At 39.3% G+C, this 20,962-nt stretch overlaps 2 protein-coding genes across 5 annotated transcripts in view; one reads left to right on the top strand and one right to left on the bottom strand.

Moving 5' to 3' along the window:
• CSPP1 (centrosome and spindle pole associated protein 1) overlaps nt 1–624 on the bottom strand; it is a 143,555-nt gene extending 142,931 nt beyond the window's left edge. The window contains exon 1 of one of the 2 annotated variants that reach the window (XM_012463670.3): nt 562–624. The gene's annotated coding sequence lies outside the window, so the exon portion shown is untranslated. Of the gene's footprint in view, nt 1–380 lie in introns of both variants that reach the window. The other variant, XM_012463669.3, reaches the window with a different exon arrangement.
• A 103-nt stretch (nt 625–727) lies between these two features.
• On the top strand, nt 728–20,357 carry COPS5 (COP9 signalosome subunit 5). 3 transcript variants are annotated; one of them, XM_012463681.3, is made up of 8 exons: nt 728–1,222; nt 3,639–3,873; nt 5,972–6,100; nt 6,744–6,809; nt 7,558–7,643; nt 12,751–12,862; nt 17,232–17,380; nt 20,118–20,357. In XM_012463681.3, exons 1-8 carry the CDS (start codon nt 1,080–1,082, stop codon nt 20,200–20,202), a joined length of 1,005 nt encoding a protein of 334 aa, XP_012319104.1. In that variant the 5' UTR covers nt 728–1,079; the 3' UTR covers nt 20,203–20,357. The 3 variants fall into 3 exon arrangements, 2 of the variants coding, with proteins under 2 accessions (XP_012319104.1, XP_012319105.1); XR_010345562.1 differs by lacking the exon at nt 20,118–20,357 and adding an exon at nt 15,622–15,795 and having other exon boundaries at nt 951–1,222; nt 17,232–17,317; XM_012463682.3 differs by having other exon boundaries at nt 1,143–1,230.
• The last annotated feature ends 605 nt before the right edge of the window (nt 20,358–20,962 follow it).

Genomic DNA, 20,962 nt, shown 5'->3' with positions numbered 1-20,962 from the left:
AAAATATATATTGAACACCTATGCTAGGTGCTAGGGGATAAAACAAGGAAAGCAAACTTGCTTCCTGTGTCTTGAAACTTAAAATTTTGCGCTGATGGAGGAATGAGATGGAGAAAAAAGAAAATCTAAAACACATCAACTAATAAATAAAATAATTAAACATAGTATTAGCTGTAGGAAGAAAACTAACCAATTGCCGAGATTAATTACGCCTTGGGGACAAATGAGGTTCACAGCAGTGCCAAAGATTTAACTGTAACCTGTTAAAAGAACTGAGTACTGGGCATTTTCAGATCAGTAATGGCACATAATTCATATGCAGATGTTAACTTTTACCAACGCGCAAAAAGGCATGGTAATATCAATCAAGGAGTACCCACCGCATCCTCGCATCTCTAGAAAAAGTCCGTCTGCATGCGAAGTGCCAAGCCACCACAAGCCAGTTAGATTTTACGCATGTGCAATGAATCACCTTGAAGTAAACTGGAATGCCATGTTTATCTTCCTCTCAACAAGCTTCCATAACGACGCATAGCTCAGTTTTACAACAGACAGCCTTACCTTTTAGTCTTTCAACAACCTTATCTCGTTTAAGGTACCTATACCCACACAAAAACGCTGTCCGCCCCTGAACATCCCAGGCTCCACCTACCTTTAATAGGGCGGAGGCCGAGTCTGCGCAGTACAAACGGAGAAGGTAAATCCCAGTTTCTGGTATAACGTTACATGCCCGTCTTCCGGTGCGGAAGACTATACCATTACCATAGCCTATAATTTTGTTTGTTTATTTCACACATACAATTTCCCGAGTCATGATGTTCTCATTTAAACCACAAGAAGATTCGTCTCTCCCTATTACTGTAAATACTGTTTATATCGTCACGTCCCGGAAAGACCCCTGTCTTCTCTGAATGGTCTGTACCAACTTCACCTCCGGTTCTAGGTGTCATGGCTGCCCCAAGAGTCTAGTTAAGAGTTTGCTCCCGTGGGGCAGAGGGTCCAAGGCCCACACCTGAAGACCTAGCGAGGTAAAGTTGCCCCTTGGTTGTGGATACGACAGCTTCTCCGCTTCCTCGGCGATGGCGGCGTCCGGGAGCGGTATGGCCCAGAAAACCTGGGAATTGGCCAACAACATGCAGGAAGCTCAGAGTATCGATGAAATCTACAAATACGACAAGAAACAGCAGCAAGAAATCCTGGCGGCGAAGCCCTGGACTAAGGAGTGAGGAGGTCCCTGGCGAGACGCAGGGGAGGGAAGGGGTGGCGGGAATTTAAGAGACCCGGAGGGAATGGGAGTTGAAAGGGTTCTGAAGAGCTTTCACCGACTGGGAGGGGGACAGAATATGCGCCTTGGATCTGCAAGTAGAGCCTAAGCCCTCCGCTGGGGCTTTGACTCCCCCTCTGTCGCTTTAACCCATTTGCCCCCGGATGATGTAAGGGGAGAACAACAAGCGGTGATTTAAATTGTTACTTTTGAACATCCGTATCGTTATATATGCCACACACTCTGCCTTGAACCCAGTGTCGGCATGCACCTTGTTTGGGTCTTCGACCCCAAACTGGGGACTGCAACCGTTTGCAGAAATCGAGTCAGCAGCCCAAGGTCTCAAAAATAGCTATGAGCTATTTTATTTTCTTTTTTAAAAAAAAATAGAGATGGGTCCTCGCTATGTTGCTCAGGCTGGACTCTAGCTCCTGGCTTCAAGCGATCCTTTCGCCTCGGCCTTCCAGAGTGGTGGGATTACAGGCGTCGGGCCTGGGCCTATAATAGTTTTTTGATTGCTGGTAATTATTTCGGAGACACACGGAGGCTCTACCTTTTCTCTAAAATGTTACTCCACCAGTTCCCGTAAACCAAATATTATAAAACTAGAGCTTAAGGCTCTTTGCCCTTTAGCAATATCCGTTTTTCCCTGGGAGTGGTGACAAGTCAAGGGATCTTTACCCATATTTTTCTTTTCCTGAGAGCAGTGTTTGGGAGAAAGTAAAAAGAGCACAAAAGCTAATGGATAGATAGAAAGGAGAGCTGTGGTCAAGAAGAGGACATACTTCTACTGCTTCAGTTTTTTTTACAGGGCGAGTCTTGTCTCTCAGTATTCAGACGAGATCCGGCGCGTTCAGGGTGGTATGGCCCTAGACGTCTCTCAGTATTCAGATTCCACAGTGGTGAATTGCGGAGGCACCTAGCTAGAGATTTCCACCTCATTTAATCTTCCTGACAACCCAGTACAGTATATCCATCCTTTTTTTACAAATTAAAAAAAACAAGCAAATGCATTATGTAACTTATGATCACACTGAGATAAATGAACTCCTAACTAAGCATTAGTCAGACCTAAGATCAAATCTCACAGCTATCACTAAATAGTTGATTGATCTTAGGAAATGTACTTATCCATCTTCAATTATCGTAATATGTAAATAAGACCTACCTATTGGTGTTGTCATAAAGATGAGATGAGATAATGTATAAAAAGAGTCCTCTAAAATATATGGAAGAGGAGCATAGTAATTTGTCTGTCTTCTTTTCTCAGTAAAGGGAGAAGCCAAGATTTCGATCATGTCTTGACTTCCAACATGAAGTCTACACATTTTTCAGCTTTCGGTTGAAATCTGGCAAAGATTAGGAATTAAATTTGGATTCTTTCTGTGGGCAGACATCTAAAAAAGCTTTGTAGATACGTTGACTGACTGCTCTCTATGGCTGGTTAAGTTGCTTGGTTGTCTTCTTTCTGTAGCAGGCTGCATTTTAGGTTGATGTACTCTTAAATATTTGGAAACAGCCTGCCTCACTTTCCAATTATGGCTCTAATTATATTCATCCTAGCTATCTTGGACTGCATCAATGAGACAAAAATGTGCTTTTATTCAAGAGTTTAATTTACTGATGACAAATTCTGAAATAGTGATCATAGGAAACTAGGATCTTAGAGCTACTTTTTAATCTGAGGCTGACATACAGGGAATCCTACCCTTCAACACACTGTTCTTTTAGAGTAGGGTTAAGAGACAGGTTAATAATTAATAATGCTAATGACAGCTAGCACTTACTAGGTTTCTAGTATGTGTAAAGCACTAAGCTAAGCACTTTATATACATTATTTCATTTACTTTATTTCATCGTAACAACTACTATGAATATCCCTATTTGCAGAAGAGGAAACCTTGGCACAGATATTACATGGTTGTCCCAATGCCACAGCTAGGGAATGCAATGTCAAGATTCAAACCTTGGCAGATGAATATCAGAACTCACATTCTTAACCATTAGCCTAGAGGTTAGGCCTGAGAACAGTTAGGCACAACTATCCAAGCAGTCAGAATCCAAGATTGTGTGATTCCAAATTAATGGAGAAAAAAATTGAACTGGTCCTACTATTCCCTTATTTGAATAGCACATTTTAAAAAACTATTTCAGACTTTTCTCCTCCCGCAAGGATGATACGTTGCAAGACTATAATATGCTTGTTGTTTCCACCCTACAGAAATTATCCTTTTCAACTTTTTCTTCCCGTAGTCTACACTCCCCTTCCATCGCTGTAAATTCCTTCAATACTTACTCTTTATCTTCAGAAAAACTTTATTCTGAATTGTGCTTTATATAAGAAATTTAATTACATCGTGATTTTGTTTTGCAGTCACCATTACTTTAAGTACTGCAAAATCTCAGCATTGGCTCTACTGAAGATGGTGATGCACGCCAGATCAGGAGGCAACTTAGAAGTGATGGGTCTGATGCTAGGAAAGGTGGATGGTGAAACCATGATCATTATGGACAGTTTTGCTTTGCCTGTGGAGGGCACTGAAACCCGAGTAAATGCACAGGCTGCTGCATATGAGTACATGGCCGCGTACATAGAAAATGCTAAACAGGTAAAAATGTTGTTTCTTATAGTTTATTAATTGCAAGTTAGAGTCTCAAGGTGACTTTTGAGTTTTTAGACTTAAATTATCCCCTTTAAATTAAATTTTATATTTAAATTTTAATGATTTCTATGTAAAATGTATGATATTAAAAGCCTGATAAGATCTATAGCATGGAGTTTTTTTTGTTTGTTTTTTTGCGGGTTTGTTGTTGTTGTTGTTGTTGTTTTCGAGACAGGGACTTGCTCTGTTGCCCAGGCTGGAGTGCAATGGCATGATCTTAGCTTACTACAACCTCCGCCTCCTGGGCTCAAGCAGTTCTCCAGCCTCAGCCTCCTGAGTAGCTGGGGTTATAGGTGTGCACCAGCACACTTGGATAATTTTTGTATTTTTAGTAGAGATGGGCTTTGCCATGTTGACCAGGCTAGATTTGAACTCCTGACCTCAAGTGATCTGCCCACGTTGGCCTGCCAAAGTGCTGGGATTACAGGCATGAGGCACCGTTCCCTTCCATAATTTTTGTATTTTTAGTAGAGACAGGTTTTCTCTGTGTTGGCCAGTCTGGTCCCAAACTCCTGGCGTCAAGTGATCCACCCACCTCAGCGTCCCAAAGTGCTGGGATTACAGGCATGAGCCACTGCACCCGGTCTGTGGCATGGATTTTATTTATTTTTTTCAAATAAACTCTCACACTTATAAAAATTTGGGCTGGGCACGGTGCCTCACACCTGTAATCCCAGCACTTTGGGAGGGCAAGATGGGCAGATCACGAGGTCAGGATTTGGAGACCATCCTGGCCATACTGAAACCTCCTCTCTACTAAAAATACAAAAAAATTAGCTGGACGTGGTGGCGGGTGCCTATAATCCCAGCTACTTGGGAGCCTGAGGCAGGAGAATCGCTTGAACCCAGGAGGTGGAGATTGTAGTAAACCGAGATCATGCCATTGCACTCCACCCTGGGCAACAGGAGCGAAATTCTGTCTCAAAAAAAAAAAAAACCAAACAACAAAATTAGAAACAACCCTAACTCAGTTCCAAGTAAATTATGGTATATCTATCAATGGACTGCTAGGCAGCCTTTAAAAGAAATAAAGAAAAGGTAACTGAGGCTGGGAACGGTGGCTCATGCCTGTAATCCCAGCACTTTGGGAGGCCAAGGTGGGTGGATCACAAGGTCAGGAGTTCAAGACCAGCTTGACCAACACGGTGAAACCCCGTCTCTACTAAAAATACAAAAAAATTAGCCGGGCATGGTGATGTGTACCTGTAATCCCAGCTACTCAGGAGGCTGAGGCAGGAAAATCACTTGAACCTGGGAGGCGGAGGTTGCAGTGAACCGAGATTGCACCACCGCACTCCAGCCTGGGCAACAGAGTGAGACTCCGTCTCAAAAAAAAAAAAAAAAGATAACACTCATATATATTGATGACTTATATGGAGCAAACTCCCAAGTTTATCGAGTGAGAAAGCAAAGTGTAAAACACTTTGTAGTAAAACCACGCCCTGCTAATTTTTTTTATTTTTAGTAGAGACGGGGTTTCACCATGTTGGTCAAGCTGGTCTTGAACTCCTGACCTCGTGATCCACCCACCTTGGCCTCCCAAAGTGCTGGGATTACAGGCATGAGCCACCGTTCCCAGCCTCAGTTACCTTTTCTTTATTTCTTTTAAAGGCTGCCTAGCAGTCCATTAATGGATATACCATAATTTATTTAACCAGTTTTATACTCAGGAACTGAGTTAGGTTGTTTCTAATTTTGTTTGGTTTTTTTTTTTTTTTTGAGACAGATTTTTGCTCCTGTTGCCCAGGGTGGAGTGCAATGGCATGATCTCGATTTACTACAAAGTGTAAAACACTTACGTTATGTGGTGTGCTATTGTGTGTGTGTTTTTATCAGTCTTTATATGTGCAAACAATATGTATTCTGTATGCAAAGAATATCTCTGTAAGGGGAAACAATTGCCTATAGATTTCACATCTGGTCTGAGAAAACTAAGTAGTTAAGGAGAAAGAGATGGGAAGGAGACTGGTTACCCTTATTGTACTAGCACCTTGTAAATTAATTAAACAGTAATCTTAAACTTTTTTGCCCCTTTATTTGTTAGGTTGGTCGCCTTGAAAACGCAATTGGGTGGTATCATAGCCACCCTGGCTATGGCTGCTGGCTTTCTGGGATTGATGTTAGTACTCAGATGCTTAATCAGCAGTTCCAGGAACCATTTGTAGCAGTGGTGGTAAGAATTTTAAAACTAGTTTAATTATGTTCTTTGTGAAGACTTGCTGAAGCAAGTATACTGAGAAATAAGAACAGTATGGTAAAGAAAAATTGCTCTGGTGTCAGACTGCCTGGGTTTGAATGTGAATTCCATCTCTTAGAAGCTAGGACTTTGAGCAGGTTATTTAACCACTGTGCTTCTCACTTCCCCCACTCTGTAAAATGTAGGTTGTCATAGCATCTATGGCTCAGTGCCAGCTCATCATAGGCATTCAATCAGTGTTGACTGAACTGAGTTAAGTGAGAATTGCTAGAGCAGCTCTTGTTATGCTCAGGGCATTTTAAATGCAATCCAGGTTTCTATGAAGAAGGTAGGAATTATTCACCTATTAAAAGGAAAAAATAAAACTTTTAAAAATAGATGTGCAAACCTCAAGTAACATTCTTAAATGTTTTAATAATTAATTCTAATCTCTAAGTTAACTGCGAGACACTTATATTTAACCTCTTACTGAACTTTTATGGTTTCTTTGGTTTGTTTATTCTTATTTGGTTATTGTGTATGTATATAGTATTATATGTATGTATACATTTATAGGTTTATAATGTTTAAAAGGCATACAGTTTTATATCAGCAAATATTAAATATATCTTTTTTGTAGATTGATCCAACAAGAACAATATCTGCAGGGAAAGTGAATCTTGGCGCCTTTAGGACATACCCAAAGGTAACTTTTTTTTTTTTTTTTTAAAAGAGATAGAGTCTCAGTCTGTTGCCCAGGCTGGAGTCCAGTGGCTATTCACAGGCACGATCATACTATACTACAGCCTCCATCTTCTAGGCTCAAGCCATCCCCGCAACTCAGTCTCCCAAGTAGCTGGGACTATAGGAAGTCTCTATATTTTTTAAATCCAAATATTTGACTTATTGTTAAAGACATTGGCAATAGCTCTTTTTGTTAAAACAGTTTAATAATATTTATGAAATAGTAAACTACTACAAGTTGTCCCTAGCAAAGGGTAATAACATTTATGTTCTATATTGTTAATTTTACTGGGAAAGCAGTCTTTATTTATTAGTAAGTACCTGTGCTCCTGTGGCAACCTGGCAGGTACTAGAAAACAAACTGAATCTGTAGGTCTGTTTCATTCCCTGGCAGGAGTCTGCAATCTGAAATTGTTATTAGAACAAAAGTACATCACCTAAGAAGAAAAATAAATCTATGAGCCAAATCCAGCCTACAGCCATCAAACAGGGTGGAGGGAAAAGTAGAAACAGTATTTTTTTTTTATTAGAATGCTTATGTTAAATATTTGCCTCCCAAAATTGATCCTATAATTAGAAAGCTGCATAAAAAAACATGATGTTTTTCCCCTTCCTCCTCTCTCTCTCTCTCTCTCTATATATATATACACACACACACACACACGCACACAGACACACGTAAATCTTCCGTTTTCTTCATTTTTGTTAAGGGCTACAAACCTCCTGATGAAGGACCTTCTGAGTACCAGACTATCCCACTTAATAAAATAGAAGACTTTGGTGTACACTGCAAACAGTAAGTAATTAAAAAACTTATCTGGGGCAGGCACAGTGGCTCACACCTATAATCCCAGCACTTTGGGAGGCCAAAGTGGGAGGATTGCTTGAGGACAGGAATTCGACACTAGCCTGGGCAACATAGTGAGATCTCATCTCTACAAAAAAATGTTTTAAAGGCCAGGTGCAGTGGCTCACGCCTGTAATCCGAGCACTTTGGGAGGGCAAGGCAGGCAGATCACGAGGTCAAGAGATTGAGACCATCCTGGCCAACATGGTGAAACCCCATCTCTACTACAAATACAAATAATTAGCTGGATGTGGTGCCACGCACCTGTAGTCCCAGTTACTCGGGAGGCTGAGGTAGGAGGATCGCTTGAACCCAGGAGGTGGAGGATGCAATGAGCCGAGACCAATACACTGCACTCTGGCTTGGTGATGGAGTGAGACTCCATCTCAGAAAAAAAATGTTTTCAAAGTTAGCCAGATGAGGTGGCACAGTCCTGTAGTCCTAGCAATCAGGAGGCTGAAAGAAACCTTAGATATCAACCAGTCTAAGCTGATTATTTTACAGATCGAAAAAAGGCTCAGACAAAATGTATTTTATGATACCTTTTACAATAATAGTAAAAGTATATGAATTTAGGTGAATGTTTGCATTTTTAATTTTTTTCTTTTGCATTTTTTATTAATGTTTCAATCTAGTATGTCATTTGTCTTTCATACAACCTAAACATTTTTTCAACGTACAAGATACTTAGCCTATATAAAATTATAACAACTGAAAGATGGGTTCAGGGCCAGCTGACAGTAGCATGTCTGCAGCCCTCAAAATATATAACTTCCACTGAACAAAGATTCTAATTTTTTAAATAGTTAAAAAATTTAAGAAGCCATATTAAAAAGTTAAAGTTATAAAGTTTAAGAATTCTTACTAAAAACACTGAATTACATACCTTCCCCCAACCCCTAACCTGAGACATAGTCTTGCCCTGTCGCCCAGGCTGCAGTGCAGTGGTGCGATCTTCGTGGCTCACTGCAGCCTCCACCTCCTGGGTTCAAGCAATTCTCCTGCCTCAGCCTCCTGAGTAGCTGGGATTACAGGCACGTGCTACCACACCCAGCTAATTTTTGTATTTTTAGCAGAGATGGAGTTTCACCATGTTGGCCTGGCTGGTCTCAAATTCCTGACCTCATGATCCACCCGCCTCGGCCTCCCAAAGTGCTGGGATTACAGTTGTGAGCCACCATGCCCAGCCTACATACCTTTTTCAGTGGTGAATTTTATGATGTCTGAATTATATCTTAATTTTTTTTTTAATGTTGAAGCCAATGGGGACAAGTTTCTGTACCTTCTAAATATATCTCACCACTTCTCTTACTATCACTTTCACCCAAGTCACTGCCGTCTGGAACCTCAATCAAGCGCACTTGCCTTTTGTCAAGTCTTTCTGCTTTTGCCCTTCACTTCTTGTGTGTATGTATGTATGTATGTATGTATTTATTTTTGAGATGGAGTTTTGCTCTTGTTACCCAGGCTGGAATGTAATGGTGCGATTCCGGCTCATCGCAACCTCTGCCTCCAAGTTCAAGAGATTCTCCTGCCTCAGCCTCCCAGGTAGCTGGGATTACAGGCATGCGCCACCATGCCTGACTAATTTTGTATTTTTAGTAGAGACTGGGTTTCTCCATGTTGGTCAGGCTGGTCTCAAACTCCCAACCTCAGGTGATCTACCCACTTCGGCCTCCCAAAGTGCTGGGATTACAGGCATGAGCCACTGTGCGTGACCTGCCCTTAACTTCTTAAAGGTCTGTTTTCAGCCAGACTGATTCTGTTAAGATATAAGTCAGATAATATTCTCCCGTTTCAGAATGACTTCCCATCTCACCAAGAACAAGATCCTTAGTCCTTATCACAGACTACACAGCCTTCTGTGGTCTGGCTTCTACAGCCTCTGTGAACTCATCTCTTGTCACTGAACTTTTGCTGATCTGCGATCCAGCCATATTGACTTCCTTATGGTTTGTCAAATGTGCCACCAAGCTCATGGCTCAGGGCCCTGGCACTTGCTGTTGCCTTTGCCTAGAGCGTTCTCTCTTATTTTCATGTGGCTCACTAAGCATTGAGTATCTGTTTGCAGGGTCATCATAATAGAAAATGTTCATAAGTCACCCTATGGAAGATAACACCTTCTGTTTCCTCTTTCCCTACTTTTTCTTCTTAGCACTTGTAACCATCTGATGTTTTTGCTTCTTTTTTTTTTTTTTTGACCCCTTTAGAATGTGAACTGCTGTATCCTTGCATTTAAAATAGAGCGTGGCACATAGCAGAGTGGGCACCAAAAAAATTACTGCTTAAATGAATAAATGATTATCTAGTGCCCCCTTTTCTCTATACCACTTATCCTAACTTCAAAGAATACTTTGGCTACCCATGTGCTACTACTGCTCTTTTTTTCTATTTAGAGATTCTTAGAAAATTCTAGAATTTCTAAAATTGAATTTTTAATTATATGTGGTTTTCAGTAATCTCTGACATATTTCTGTAAATACAATGATCTTTTCTTTCTTTTTGGTTCGTGTTTTTTTATTTGAGACAGAGTCTCACTAGGTTGCCTAAGGACTACAGGCACACCACCATGCCCGACTAAAGAAACAAATATATATTCATATAGAGATTTAGTGTTCATTATTTAATTTGCCCTATTAAAAAGAATTTAAATAATTCCTGTTTGAGAGAATTGCTCCTAAGCCTGGAAACACCTTTGCTATGATACTTTAATCTTCAGAGGAACTCTCAATTATTTTTTATTTATATTGAGTTATAGTGGTATCAAAGATTTATACTTTGAAACAAAAAAGATTGAAATGCTTTATGTTTTCTGTATTCAAGCAGATCTACTGTCGCCATTTGTCTATTCTGTTGGTTTATCCTTTCTGTCTTTCTTAAATAATATTTTTTTTAAGATCTTGTTGCATACCATGCATTAAATAATTTTCTTTTGGCAAATACCTTCCCTTTCCACTCTGAACTATGAGCCTACCAAAGAGGGGCAGCTACTTTTCTAGCTGGGAATATGGAATTACAGGCATGAGCCACCGTGCCCAGCCTGATGTCTTTAATTTATTATATTTTATTTAATTTATTATGTTTAATTCATTATGTTTCTTCATTGCTTAAATTTAATCAGTAAGCATTCTTGCACTTTGGATCTGAGGCGGATGGATCACTTGAAGTCAGGAGTTCAAGACCAGCCTGGATAACATGGTGAAACCTCATCTCTGCTAAAAATACAAAAAAATTAGCTGGGCATGTTGGCAGATGCCTGTGATCCCAGCTACTCAGGAGCTACACAGGACATTCGCTTGAACCTGGGAGGTAGACACTGCAGTGAGCCCAGATTGCGCCACTGCACTCCAGCCTAAGTGACAGAGCAGGACTCTGGCTGAAAAAAAGCATTCTGTTTTACAAGGGATGCCTATGTGTCGTTATCTTTTGCACTACTAATCTCTGAATCTGAACCTCTGTTTCTTCTCATCTGCCCTGCTGCAGTGGCTTTCTTTGTGGAATCCCTGCCTCCAGTTTCTCTCCTGTAACATGTCCTGATGGTACTGCCACAGCTAGGCTTCTATAAAACACTCCTTTGACTGTATTATTAATCTGCTAAAGTACCTTCTATTCTACTCAAGCACCTTCCATGAGTCCCAGTTATCCAAAGGATAAAGTCTAAATTTCTTACCTTTTCGCCGGGTGTGGTGGCTCACACCTGTAATCCCAGCACTTTGGGAGGCCAAGGCAGGCAGATCACCTTAGGTCAGGAGTTCGAGACCAGCCTGACCAATATAGTAAAACCCCATCTCTACTAAAAATACAAAAATTAGCCAGGCATGGTGGTGGTGGGAGCCTGTCCCAGCTGCTTGGGAGACTGAGACAGGAGAATTGCTTGAACCCAGGAGGCAGAGGTTGCAGTGAGCCAAGATCATGCCACTGCACTCTAGCCTGAGTGACAGAACAAGACTTTGTCTAAAAAAAAAAAAAATTCTTAACCTTTTATGTAACATCCTCCACCACCTAGACCCCAGCATAGCTTTCTAGCTTCCCCTCACATAATTCTTCTCTTGCTAAATTGTCCAGCTAAACCCATTGCCTTATTATCCCTTACATGTCTTTCCTTTTTGTGTGTTGATGCTCTCTGCCTAATGTCCCCCTTGCTCTCATATATCTATACCATAGATTCATAAATGGTTACCCTACACCTTGCCTTTACCCTGAGGCTTCTCAGGCAATTCTAGCTCCAGATGATCACTTGAGCTCCTCTACATGAAGAGTACTTATTATCTCTAACCCTTAATTGGTAGATGATTCATTTTATATAGCACTATAGCATCACTTATTGTTATTCAATGTATATCATTACATTTAATGTTTTGGTGGGTTTAGACCACATCCCCCATATAAATGGTGACTTCCTCAAGGTAAAGATGTCTCTTATGCTTTTTTATATCCGTTGATATACAGAAGCAACTGAGATAGTTTAAATTGTAAAATATATGCATTTTCAGACATTTAACTTCTAGATTTTCCTTACTATGCCCTGATTATAAATTAGGCACCTTTGAAAGTGGGAGCAATTATTTTAGGTGCCTTAAGGACCTACCTAAAAAATACGCTTTTCCAAAATGCAGTAGGTCCTAAATAGGGAATTAGAAAGGGAAGAAGGAAATCCACATGAGATTTTTATTATTTTAAAGTGGCTAACAAAAATTATAGTTGACCCTAGAGAAGCAGCTCATTAAATTTATGTGCTGTTGGCTTGAATTTTTCAGTAACAGGAATAAACTTGTCATTCAGAAGTTTTGACTGGTTGTTAATAACATCTTGGGAATTTCTGGGCTCTACAGAGAAAAAAAGGAATAAAACAAGTTTAGTAGAAGATTTGGATCCACAACCCTTGAAGTGTAAGGAAACCATGGTTAGCTATTACCTTGTTGGAATAAAAACTAAAACATGAGAATAAGGAATAATTTGAAAATAAAGTGTAATTCACTTAAATTTGGCCATAAGTTTTATGTGATATAGTTGAATTTTTTTTTCACTTGCTAAATTTTGTGCTTTTATTTCATAGATATTATGCCTTAGAAGTTTCATATTTCAAATCCTCTTTGGATCGCAAATTGCTCGAGCTGTTGTGGAATAAATACTGGGTGAATACATTGAGTTCCTCTAGCTTGCTTACTGTAAGTATTATACTTGCAAGGAATGCATTTGAATTTTATCTAAGCTACGTAGCCATTTAATATCTGAAACACTGTTTCATAGAAAGGCAGTACCTAACTTGGCCAAGACACCAGGGCTGGGGTGAGATTCTGCGCCACCAGAGCGGGATTAGGATGCTAGGCCAATTCAGGATCTGTGTCATGACCCATAGAGACCAAGTCTAAGTAGCAAATAGAGTGGCCAGATCAAGGTGAGATCTGCCCCTGCCATAAGGAGATGTGTGGATAAAAAATATACAAATATTGATTTTTGTGTATCAGGTGTCTCAGCTTGGAGTCTGGTTACAAGTAACACGATACCTAATGAAATTAGCTTAAGAAAGAGAATTGTGTAAGTTGCAAAGTTGAGGAATAAGGCTTAACTTAGGCACAGCTAAGTTTTCATTCAAACAATATTATGAGATCTTGTGTTTTTTCTCTCTTAGCATTGATTTTATCTTAGTTACTGCTAATTTCAGGTTTCATGTGAAAGCAAGACGCAGCTTTAGCTTTAGACCTCCAAGCCTCTCAGTTTCATGTTCAAAGAGATGGTCAAGATACACACACACACACACACACACACACACACTCTGTCTCTCTCTCTCTCCCTCTCTCTCTCTTCTCTCTCTCTCTCCCCCCTTCTCTCTCTCTCTCTCTCCCCTTCTCTCTCTCTCTCCTCTTCTCTCTCTCTCTCTCTTTCTCCCTCTCTCTCTCTCCCCACTTCTCTCTCTCTCCCAGGCAAAACTTCATTGTGTCTGACTGGCTTTACTTAATCACATGCCCATTTTTAGGCCTGGTGTGGGCCAACTGAATAAGCCTGATGAGTGGCTTGGGCCATGGCAAGTGCTTTACTGCTGGGCCACAGTGTAGAAAACTCCTTCAGTAGCTCAAGGACTAAAAATGGGGAAGGAGAGGTTCCTAGAGGGAATCAGAATAGCATTACCTTAAAGCAGTAGCTGCTGGGAGGAAAAAGAGATCACTGAATTTTTTCAGATAATATCATAAAAACCCAAAATATTTGGAAGGATATTTAATGAGCTTCTCTATATTTAGAACTTTGGAACAATTTTTTTACTTTTCTAAAAAAGTAGGTCATTTCATATAGTGCAGTATGTATAGTGGTTAGAACCACAGGATTTAGAATAAAATAAACTGGGCTTGGAGAATATGAGCTACAGCAGCAGGAGTCATAGTAGGACCATCACTTAGAAGTTTCTTACGCTCTTTGATCAAGTATTGGTTGAAAGGAGTACAGCTGAAACTGGAACCAAAGAAGGCATTATGCTTCCAGAAAAATCTCAAGGTAAAGCATTGCAAGCAATAGTAGTAGCTGTTGGATCACGCTTTCGAGGAAAAGGTAGATTCAACCAGTTAATGTGAAAGTAAGAGATAAAGAATTATTCTCCCAGAATATGGAGGCACCAAAGCACCAAAGTAAAGAACTACTTTGCCATTCTTCAGGTTTATTCAGTTGACCTGGAAAGCCAAGGATTGTGTTTTTGTTTTGTGTTTTGAGACAGGGTCTCTGTCATCCAGGCTGGAGTGTGGTGGCACAATCTTGGCTCACTGCAGCCTCAGCCTCCCAGGCTCAAGCAATCCTCTCACCTCAGCCTCCTAAGTAGCTGGGACTATGGGGGTGAGCCACCACACCCAGCTAATTTTTGTATTTTTTTTTGTAGAGACAGGGTTTTGCCATGTTGCCCAAACTGGCATTGAACTCCTGGGTTTAAGCGATCTGCCCACATTGGCTTCCCAAAGTGCTAACATTACAGGCTGTGAGCCACCGTGCCCAGGCAGATTATTTCTTATTTAGAGATGCTGACATTCTTAGAAAGTATGTAAATCACGATTGAAATGCCATCAACATGAAGCTCCTCATTGCACTTAAGTTCTGAAATACTTAATTATATAAATAATTTCTATGTCTCTCTTGTATAATAAACAAATGATATCCTTAAAAAATTGACTTTGAAAACAACTCTGCCACTTTACTAGTTCTGAGCGACTTTCAGAAAGTTATTTAATGTGACTAAGCATTTCTTTGTTGTAAAATGGTGATATACTACATACATCATTAAGTACTCTGAGAAAATTAAATGGGCTACTTTATATAAAGCAGTTAGCAAAGTGTCTGGCATATGATAAAGCCTCAATAATTTTTTTTTAATTTGGTGCATTATATGCATGGAAAAATACCTCACTTTAGCCTATTATTTAACTGTGTTTTTTTTAGGTTAGTCAAGTGAAGCAGTGTATTTTTTATTATTTTAAATACAACTCTGACAAGCTCTCTGTTCTTTCTTTTTTCTCTCTCTCTTTTTTTGAGACAGGGTCTCACTCTGTTGCCCAGGCTGAAGTGCAGTGGTATAATCATATCTCACTATAGCCTGGACTTCCTGGACTCAGGTGATCCTCCTACCTCAGCCTCCTGAGTAGCTGGGACTACAGACATGCACACAACCATGCCTGAGTAATTTTTTATATTTTTTAATAGAGACGGGGCTTCGCCATGTTGTCCAGGCTGGTCTAGAACTCCTGGGCACAAGCCATCTGCCCACCTCAGCCTCCCAAAGTGCTGGGATTACAGACTTGAGCCACAGTGCCTAGCATCTTATTTCTTATCTTTAGTAGTCAGAAGTAGCAAATTAGAAGGATGGAGAATGATCATAATAGCAAATATGTGTTACCTGCTTCCTATGTGCCAGACACTGCTAAGTGCTTTATATGTGTTGTTTCCTTAGAGGCAAGTATACTAATAGCAGCCAGAAGTGACACCTGATGGCAAGGGGAGAAAACACTGTAAGACCAGAGCAGTCTGAACCTTTGTATAAGGCAAGCAGATCTACCTACTCAGCCCTATGTCTGTCCCTGTATTCCAGCACTGCATAGATGAGGACATTAATAATCAAGAAAAGGTTAAATTACATTTCTCCCTTTTTGTTGTTTTATTTATAGTACATTGCAGCATTTTAAGAACAAATATGTAGATATATGTTCAACTTTCTCCCCCCAGCTAAGGAAGTTAACTATAGCATGTAACCTAAGTTATTTTCTAATTTAAGAAATTAGTTCACTATATTTATTTTCTATGCGTTTCAAATGTTAATTGGATATCGTTTATTGTCATTTTAATAGTGTAGCTATTTCTGGTACCCTATATTTTCATGGCTTAAATAACTCTGTAAACTTTAGGGTTTTTTCCAAGTCTGTGGGAGGAAAATATATTGGTTTCCTAAACCATTTAGATCCAGACAAAATGAATATAATTGCATCTTTTAAATATTGTTAAGTTTGTAAATATCATTGGAAGAACTGGTACCTTTTTAAAGAGCCCTCTGTAGTAGCTGTGATGGCAGCAACTAACTTTCTTGTTGGGTGACTGAACTCTTTCCTTGCAAACTAAGCAAATAGAATTTCATATTGCTTTTTGCCAACTGGTTTATTTCCTCTTCACACTTCTATTGAAGATATAGGAAAGAAATACAATGTATACTTAATAACTTTGTGAAATTTTTTTTGTACTTTAGACTACAATTTAAAAAATGATACCCCATACAAATATTGGTAAAATATGTAATATTATAGAAAGCATATATGTAATATTACAGTTTCCCAAATGTAGGTATACATGTGAGCATATAGCAGTACTCCATAATTGTGGTTATAGCTAAGTGGAGGGATTGTTTTCTTCTTATTGGCCAGGCTGGTCTCGAACTCCTGACTTCAGGTGATCCACCTGCCTTGGCCTTCCAAAGTGCTGGGATTACAGGCATGAGCCACTGCGCCCAGCCCAGAAAAGCTTTTAAATGTTATTTTTATAAATATTTTCATAAGTACTAATTCTAAAAGTTCATTAACATTACTAAGCCTTCGCTAGGTGTCATGGACAGTCCCAAAAACTTTATATGCAATGTAATGCATACTTCATTTGATTTTCACAGTAGCTCTAAGGTAGGAATTATCGACTCCCTTACCATTTTCAGAAGAGAACCTGGAGGCATACCTCAGGCCTTCAGCTAATCTGCCATAGTTCCAGAACCTGGACTTAGGTCTGTATACTTCAAAGCCTCCCATAATAACAAATATTAGATTTAAGTGGTCAAGGAGAAAAATTCTAAGTAATTTTGAAATTACAAAAGGGAAAACATCTACACTTGAAATGCCTGAATTTGGAAGCATATTTTGCAAATGTAATTTCACTTCTCTCCTCAGTGACTATTCACTCAGATTTTATAGTGGAATTCTTTGCAAATGAAATATTCTTTGTAGAAAATTAGTTTACATTAAAATATATAGATTTTTAAGTGGTAGACTTCTATTTTATAGTGACACAATACCATTTTCCTCGCAGAATGCAGACTATACCACTGGTCAGGTCTTTGATTTGTCTGAAAAGTTAGAGCAGTCAGAAGCCCAGCTGGGACGAGGGAGTTTCATGTTGGGTTTAGAAACGCATGACCGAAAATCAGAAGACAAACTTGCCAAAGCTACAAGAGACAGGTAAGAGTAAATCTGTAAGATTCCTGTTTCCCCTAACTCTTTTTCTTTCAAAATTTTCAAACAGTAGTAGCATTCAGATTCCTTATGGCTCAACTTAGTTATAACTTAGAATGGTACCTGAATATTAACTTCTTGGAACCTTTAGGAGTTGTCAGACACAGGTTTTAACTTTAAAAATTTAGGATACATCAGGTAAGAACATTAAAAGGCTTAAATCAAAGATCTAAGCAGTGTTGTGGAACACTCCCAGTCACCTTTTCTAGGTTCAACTAGCAAGTGTAACAAAGAAAGCCAGCCCATCAGTGGATCTTTAATGTGTGTGTAAAATTAGGATTTTTTTTTTTTTTGAGACAGTCTTGCTCTGTCGCTCAGGTGAGAGTGCAATGACGCAATCTCAGCTTACTGCTACTTCCGCCTCCCAGGTTCAAGCAATTCTCCCTCCTCAGCCTTTTAATTAGCTGGGATTACAGACACCCACCATCATGCCTATCTAATTTTTTTGTATTTTTAGTAGAGACGGGATTTCACCATGTTGGCCAGGCTGGTCTCAAACTCCTGACATGGGTGATCCACCCGCCTTGGCCTCCCAAAGTGCTGGAATTACAAGCATGAGCCACCGTGTCCAGCCAAAATTAGGGTTTCTTAAATTTATAAGATTTTAATATTTCCTAAAGCTTTAAATCCTAAGATATTTCAGAAGTGATTGTATCTCTCTTAAATTGTACTTCCGAAATTATCTTTTATACAGTAATTTAGTATTCCAAATTTTATTACCAAAGATTTTCTTAGGAACAAATTTGGGATGTATTCTCTAATAACTTATGAAATAATTATGTGGACCTTCATATACATAGGCTATACAAAGCTGCAAAGACTAACAACATTTACTTTCACAGAAATTTGAATTTTAGGCCAGGCACAGTGGTTCACACGTGTAATCCCAGCACTTTGGGAGGCTGAGGCGGGCAGATCACCTGAGGTCAGGAGTTCGAGATCAGCCTGGCCAACATGGTGAAACCCAAAAATTAGCCAGGTGTGGTGGTGGATGCCTGTAATCCCAGCTACTTGGGAGGCTGATGCAGGAGCATCCTTCAACCCAGGAGGCGGAGATTGCAGTGAGCCAAGATGGCACCATTGCACTCCAGCCTGGGCAACAAGAGCAAACTCTGTCTTAAAAAATAAAATTGAATTTTAATGTGATAATTAGGGGCAGAAAGGAAGGGAGAACCATACTGACTTCTATACAAACTTATATGTTAGTATCTATTTTAAGAACTGGCTTGGTTTATAGGGAAAAGAAGAGAAAAGGGTAGCTGAAGTATTATCCTGGGATTGGAAGTCATTTTGAATTAGCCTTATTTCATTGCCTTTTTCTCGGTGGGTTTTTAGAAGGTAGAGCTAGTGGCCTGTATCAAAACTGCATTTTTCAGCTGGGCACAATGGCTCACGCCCATAATCCCAGCACTTTGGGAGGCCAAGGCAAGCAGATTGCTTGAGCTCAAGAGTTCGAAACCAGCCTGGACAACATGGCAAAACCCTATCTCTACAAAAAATTCAAAAAAAAAAATTAGCCGGGCATGGTGGCACACACCTGTGGTCCCAGCTACTTAGGAAGCTGAGACACAAGAATCACTGGAGCCCAGGAGGTGGAGGTTGCAGTGAGCCATTATTGTGCCACTGCACTCTAGCCTGGGTGACAGAGTGAGACGCTGTCTCCAAAAAAAAGTATTTTTCATTGGCATTAGGAGTCATTTTAGATACTTGCTTTGAGTGTGTGTTTTGTTCATCTGTCTCTATGTATGTAATTTATCAGTTTATCTACATTTATTTCTCAATTTCTTACGAAGCAAAAATTTCACTATGGGAATGTCTTCAATTATATAAGAAATAGAACAGAAGTATTAATCAAAAGTAGGGAATTTTCCTTTTTGGGGTAGCTTTACAAGAATTGCATCTCTTCTGAATATTGGTGGGGTTTCGTTATTGCTTTGCCTTATACTTTTTATCATTTCTAAAATCTAAGTCTTTTACCTGCTAATCTAACTTTGACTTCTAATTGTTGGAGGATGCTTGTCATTATTTCAGAAAAAAATAGTATCTTTTTTTTTTTTTTTTTGAGAAGGAGTGCAGTAGCACGACCTCTGTCTCCCTGGGTTCAAGTGATTCTTCTTCCTCAGCCTCCTGAGTAGTGGGACTACAGGCATACACCACCATGCCTGGCTAATTTTTGTATTTTTAGTAGAGACAGGGTTTCACCATATTGGCCAGACTGATCTCAAACTCCTGACCTCGTGATCCACCCACCTCGGCCTCCCAAAGTGCTGGGATTACAGGCATGAGCCACCACGCCTAGGCCAAAAAAACATAGTATTCTTTAAAATTATTTTTCCCAAATTATCCAAAGTAATAAACAAGGAATAACAGATTTTTAATGTAATATATTAGAATCAATCTCTAATTACAGGTTATGTATAATTTACTCATCTAAAACAGAACAATTGTATCAGATTTTACATTGTCATTATCTTGTGAAAGTTCTAGTAAGAAATGAAATGGTCAAAAAGACATGTGGAAGACTAATAAAATCACAAGGGAAAACTTCAGATTGGGGTGGTTTGAGAAGTATGAATAAAACCAAAATCACTGGAGTTACATGGATGGATTGGGGCTGATCTTGTGTGTTTGAAATAGTTTCCAATTTATGACATCATGTGATGTGGTTTTTTTTTTTTTCCAGCTGTAAAACTACCATAGAAGCTATCCATGGATTGATGTCTCAGGTTATTAAGGATAAACTGTTTAATCAAATTAACATCTCTTAAATGATCTCTGAGAAGTACTATTGCCTGAAAGACAGTATGAGAAAACCATTCAAGTAACACTTTAAAAGCAGTTACCCAAAATCTGATTAGAAGTATAAGGTGCTCTGAAGTGTCCTAAATATTAACATCCTGTAATAAAACTCTTTAAAATGAAATTGTTCTTTCATTTTTTTGTGAGCAGATTCTCAATTTTTTTCTAGTATCCATTAGGGTTCTTGAATATGAGAGAAAATATAGTTATTAGAACTTTCTATTTTTAAGAGTCTCAACTATCTAAATTAGTCAAAGAATTTCAGCATTTTACTTGCCATACTGATTGTCAGAACCACTTTTCAATTTGTCCCTTCTTTTGACTGTGTGTAAGTAAAATATAATTTTAAAGTTAATTATTTTAATAATGTAACAGGGACGCTTTTAATATTCCTACAAAACATTAGCTGAGTGGTACCGTAAATTATTTTCCTGAATATCAAATACTTATTAGAGACAGCCTAGCACAGGGTATCTAGTCATTCAAATATTCATCACATACCTTTCTTGAACTGGCCACTGTTACTTTCTGGAGATATGCTGAACCAACTAGACACCACTGTCCTCACAGAAATTCTGGACGCTAAAACTTAGCAAGAAATTAAAGATACTGCTATGAGGGGAGAAATAAAGTGTGTTGGGGGCTCTTGGGAGAAATGCATATCCTCAAGAGGGGTTAGCAAAGTTGGCTTCCTGAAGGATGTGGCCTGACCATTAAGTTGAAATATGA

Source organism: Aotus nancymaae, unplaced genomic scaffold (genome assembly GCF_030222135.1).
Source record: "Aotus nancymaae isolate 86718 unplaced genomic scaffold, 86718_ANA_hifiasm-v0.15.2.pri h1tg000036l, whole genome shotgun sequence".
Lineage (NCBI taxonomy): Eukaryota > Metazoa > Chordata > Mammalia > Primates > Aotidae > Aotus > Aotus nancymaae.
Note: the sequence above shows the minus strand (reverse complement) of the source record. Positions and strands in the feature narration are given on the sequence as shown.

What these genes read in the sequence shown, in the direction of transcription:
- COPS5 (XM_012463681.3), top strand. Translation starts at nt 1,080, where the DNA reads ATGGCGGCGTCCGGGAGCGGTATGGCCCAGAAAACCTGGGAATTGGCC. An exon ending in AACCATTTGTAGCAGTGGTG is followed by an intron (nt 6,101 to 6,743) that starts GTAAGAATTTTA and finishes TCTTTTTTGTAG; the next exon opens with ATTGATCCAACAAGAACAAT. An exon ending in TTTGGTGTACACTGCAAACA is followed by an intron (nt 7,644 to 12,750) that starts GTAAGTAATTAA and finishes TTTATTTCATAG; the next exon opens with ATATTATGCCTTAGAAGTTT.